This window comes from Lycium ferocissimum, chromosome 7 (assembly GCF_029784015.1).
Source record: "Lycium ferocissimum isolate CSIRO_LF1 chromosome 7, AGI_CSIRO_Lferr_CH_V1, whole genome shotgun sequence".
Lineage (NCBI taxonomy): Eukaryota > Viridiplantae > Streptophyta > Magnoliopsida > Solanales > Solanaceae > Lycium > Lycium ferocissimum.
This window is the reverse complement of record NC_081348.1, coordinates 29,826,726-29,830,758: the sequence shown is the minus strand read 5'-3', so window position 1 is coordinate 29,830,758 and position 4,033 is coordinate 29,826,726. Positions and strand designations below refer to the sequence as shown.

At 31.9% G+C, this 4,033-nt stretch overlaps 1 protein-coding gene across 1 annotated transcript; it reads right to left on the bottom strand.

The window, feature by feature from the left end:
• Positions 1–6: 6 nt before the first annotated feature.
• On the bottom strand, positions 7–2,988 carry LOC132064256 (protein indeterminate-domain 6, chloroplastic-like). The gene is made up of 2 exons (XM_059457171.1): positions 2,422–2,988; positions 7–725 (listed from the first exon to the last, which is right to left on the bottom strand). The coding sequence occupies exons 1-2, from the start codon at positions 2,570–2,572 to the stop codon at positions 178–180; spliced, it is 699 nt and encodes a 232-aa protein (XP_059313154.1). The 5' UTR covers positions 2,573–2,988; the 3' UTR covers positions 7–177.
• Positions 2,989–4,033: the final 1,045 nt, after the last annotated feature.

Below are 4,033 nucleotides of genomic sequence, written 5' to 3'. Positions count from 1 at the left end.
TACACCAGATGCTACACCGAAATAGCTAGTACAAATTTTACATAGTTTAAAACGAGGTCGTATAGTTTAACATAATATCAGAGTATAGGCAAAGATCTTAAATTCAATTTCACTCTCGCCTATTAATATAAAAAAATTCACTTGTGTGACAGACACTGTGACTCATAAAAATCAAGCCTACAAGTGAGAGACTACAGAACATGTTAAACATACGATTAAGAAAATAAATTCAAACTTTCTCGAATAATTTAATCTTATAAATGGGATTTCAGCATGTAAATTGCTACTACTTATTACTCCTATAATCTTCGAAAAGAATAAAATTAACCTGGAGAAGATGGTACCACAGTCACATTTGTACTCCTTTGTGCCACAAGTTTTAGAATGGGCTTTCCAGTCAGATAGCACTGCATACTTTTTGGAGCACTTGTCACATTTCCATTTCTTTTCTCCATGTTTACGAGAAAAATGTTTCTTAATCCCCGTGAGATCCCCAAGAGCACGAGCAGGATTATGGTGGATACACGAAGGTTCAGGGCAAATATACACTCGTTTCTTTATCTCAATGCTTGTTTTCTGTTTTAGTTTCCATGGTAGATTATGTCCTCTCCTGTGTAATTGAAGGTTTTGTTCCCTTTGGAAGCCTTTATTGCACACTTCACAGATGAACCTATTTGTCGCCATTAGGGTTTTTGGTGATAAGGCAATAACTTCTGCACTAGGATCTGCATAAGTATATCTCAAACAAATTTAAACATGTATTGACAACTTAATAACGACAATATGCTTTATCTAATGAATTTAAATTATATACAGTCATACAGTCTAATAAAAAAATTATAACATCAGTTGAATTTGAAGTAACAGGTGGGATATTTGTTAAAACAAAAAAAGACTTTCGCACATGAGTAAAAAATATTATAGACGATTCATAAAACACTTTTTGTTATGCCAAACATCCGGTACCCGAAAAGATCAAAAAACTTGAACGGAGAATTGGTTGAGAGAGTCCATGCCATATAAATTACGAGGTCAATTTAATCCTCACTAGACACTAAATGAAGTACTAGAAAGTACTTTTTCTTCGGATGACGAGGCAATCCATATGTATTACCGACTTATAAAAGATCGTACGTATATCTCTTTATATATAATAAATATCATTATCTTTACAAATGATACTACTAAATGATTTCTGTATAGAACAACTTTTCTTCATCGAACTTCTAGATATTTTCAAATGCTTACATGTTTAAAAAAAGCATATTTTCAGAGAAATTGAGAGAAGATGCAGACATGACGATCCATGCATGCATAGGAAATAAATATATAGTTGGTTCCTTTCTGAACACTTAAAAACAAAAACAAAAACAAAAACAAAAAGGGAATAGTAATATGTACTATATGAATATGCCAATCCAAGCCAGCATGCAACAGTTTACTCCAATTATTGAATTCCCCAACCAATAATTGAAGTATTTAACCCTTCAACTACCAACATATATACTTATCACTTCCCAATCTCCCTAAATCCCTTTTTTATCTTTAAACAAATACTCCACCAGATTTAAAAAGGCAGTCCGGTGCACAAAATATTCCGGGTTCAGACAGATCCGGTGAAGGATTTCATTCCAACACTATACCAAAAGAGGATTTTAAGCGTATATATTTTAAACTTTAGCGTGAATAGTTAATGCACAAAACATTCTGCGTGATTGGTTAAATATGATCCCGAGTAGCTAAAGCTTTGGGGCATTTATTGTTAGGGCTAAAGTTTGGTATTCTTACGGTAATAATTGATTCTAAATATAATTAAATTAAAAGTTATTTAATAATTTTAATTGTCGCTAAAAACATATTTTGTTGTAGTGAGCTGCAAGAGGATGGGTTATACGCCGTGTATGTACCCGAATAAAAATATTAGTGATCTGATTCCACGGCTCGAAGTCGTGATTTATAGATTATATAAACACACAATTCTACGCCATATGTATACCATTTAAGAAAAAGAAATTAAAGAGAACGAATTGAAGTGGGTAAAATTCAATCCTTTCTGCATGAATATCTGTCGTCAAACAAATCGAATCTTCTTTCCCATATTGAAGTCATCAAGCTTCTTAACTTGTTTTAATCTATAAATCTGACTCGAGTCTGATATTAAATTAAGCTAGCCTGTTTTAATCTGAGAATGATACTGGAGCCTGATTATGAAGTAAACTATATCAGAGAGTGATCCAAGTACTATACCGCTAGCTAGCTATTTTGTAACACAAAATTAATCTGAAAGCTATAAACTAATCAAATTAAACCATCATAAACAAAAACTCTTGAAACCACTATCAAAGAAGAAGATAAAATTAAACGTGGTAAAACTATAAAACAAGGTGAAAAATGGAGCTAGGTGAAATAAATTTAACTTACCAGGATTTCCAGGTAATTTCCTTCTCTTCTTATTAGGAAGAGCTTGTTCTTGATGAACACTAGATCCATTACTTGTACTAGACAACATGTTGGAAGTTTCATCTGCTTCTTCTGTACCTGCACTACTATTCCCAGAAGAGAGGTTTGACATTTTTGGAAGAGTGAATAATGAAAAAGAAAGCTGCTTAAGAAGACTAAAAAGGAGATCTTTCTGGATGGAACCCTTTATGTTTGTCTTCAAGAAAAGACCCTTTTCAAGCTTGTTCAGCTTAATTCTGGAATTTGATCAATTAATGAGGCTAATCTCTTTGGATATTTTTTTGGTTCTTTGGCTCCTTGCTTTAATACCTTAAGGTTTTAGAAACTAACAAAACTTAGGATTTGCTGTTTAGAAGACAAATACAAGAACCAGAAAATTCTCCCTGATTTCTGGTAATTATAGAAACAGAGGAGAGAGAGTTTGGGTGGGGTTGAGTTCTTGCTGTCACAAGATAGAAACAAAGGAATTGTAATTTAATTTGGCCTTCTTGTATGTGATACCACTGTACAATAGGTTGTGAGTGTATGAATACATGTGAATGTAACCTTAGGCTTATGTGATAATTTTGGAATTGCCATTTGCTTTCTTTGTGCAAGTTTATTTTGTTATTGATTCTTTTCTCATAGTTAACTATTTAATCTATTCATAATTTGATTGTGACTTCTAATAACAAAAGACAAGTGGTTAGAATCTTCGAATTCAAATAGACAATTAAGATTATATATCTGCAAACTACTCCCTTGGGAATGATAGTCTAGTTTAACTTTAGATATTTACTGCTTCTTTATCTAATGGTATTAGTTAAAAATATTAATTAGAAAATGCTCTTGGTTTTGATTAACATTAGTCCTTGTTTTTCAGTGGTAGTATTAGGATAATGGTGTATCCCTGAGACTGCATTCCCTCTCATCGTGATAAAATTAGTCGATAAAAATATGACCGTCCAACTTGCCCAAGTTTGGAGGGATTAATGATTCGTCCAATTCACCTAATTAAAAGCTGGATTTATTTGGGCTAAAGATGTATCCCATATTGACCCACGGTAAACCTTGTCAAAATAATGTTGAAAAGTCTTTTTTATGTTTGATATAGGTCTTATATAGTCATAATAAGAAAAAGTTATATTATAACTAAACAAATATAATTAAATAAATAAATAAATTTAAAATATGTAAAAGTTGGACGGTTGTGCATTGAACCGTCATTTAGTTCATATTGACCTAGTTTATCTCAGCTCATAACCGACCAATTTATTAACTCACTTTATTTTAATTCATTAAAATTCAGTTTAACCCATCCATTTAATGATCATCCTACCTATATACCTCAGGAAAAGTCGATAAGTATGAATGGAAGATATAATTGAACTTCTACTAAGATGGCATCATTATGTAGTAGATTAAATACGGTTGTATTATTCATTCATAATAGTTTGAATTCAACACAAAGTTACCCCCATTTCCACATACAATACGAGGAAAATAAAATATATGCTGTTCTTGTCATATTAAAAAATTCTGTGACCATGAATTTTAGACAAGATAAAAGTCCATGGGGTACTTATAAACTAAA

Excerpts from the sequence above, each read along its gene's own strand:
- LOC132064256 (XM_059457171.1), bottom strand. The coding sequence starts at position 2,572 with ATGTCAAACCTCTCTTCTGGGAATAGTAGTGCAGGTACAGAAGAAGCA. Across the intron at positions 726-2,421 it reads GAAATTACCTGGAAATCCTG|ATCCTAGTGCAGAAGTTATT; the intron begins GTAAGTTAAATT and ends ATACTTATGCAG.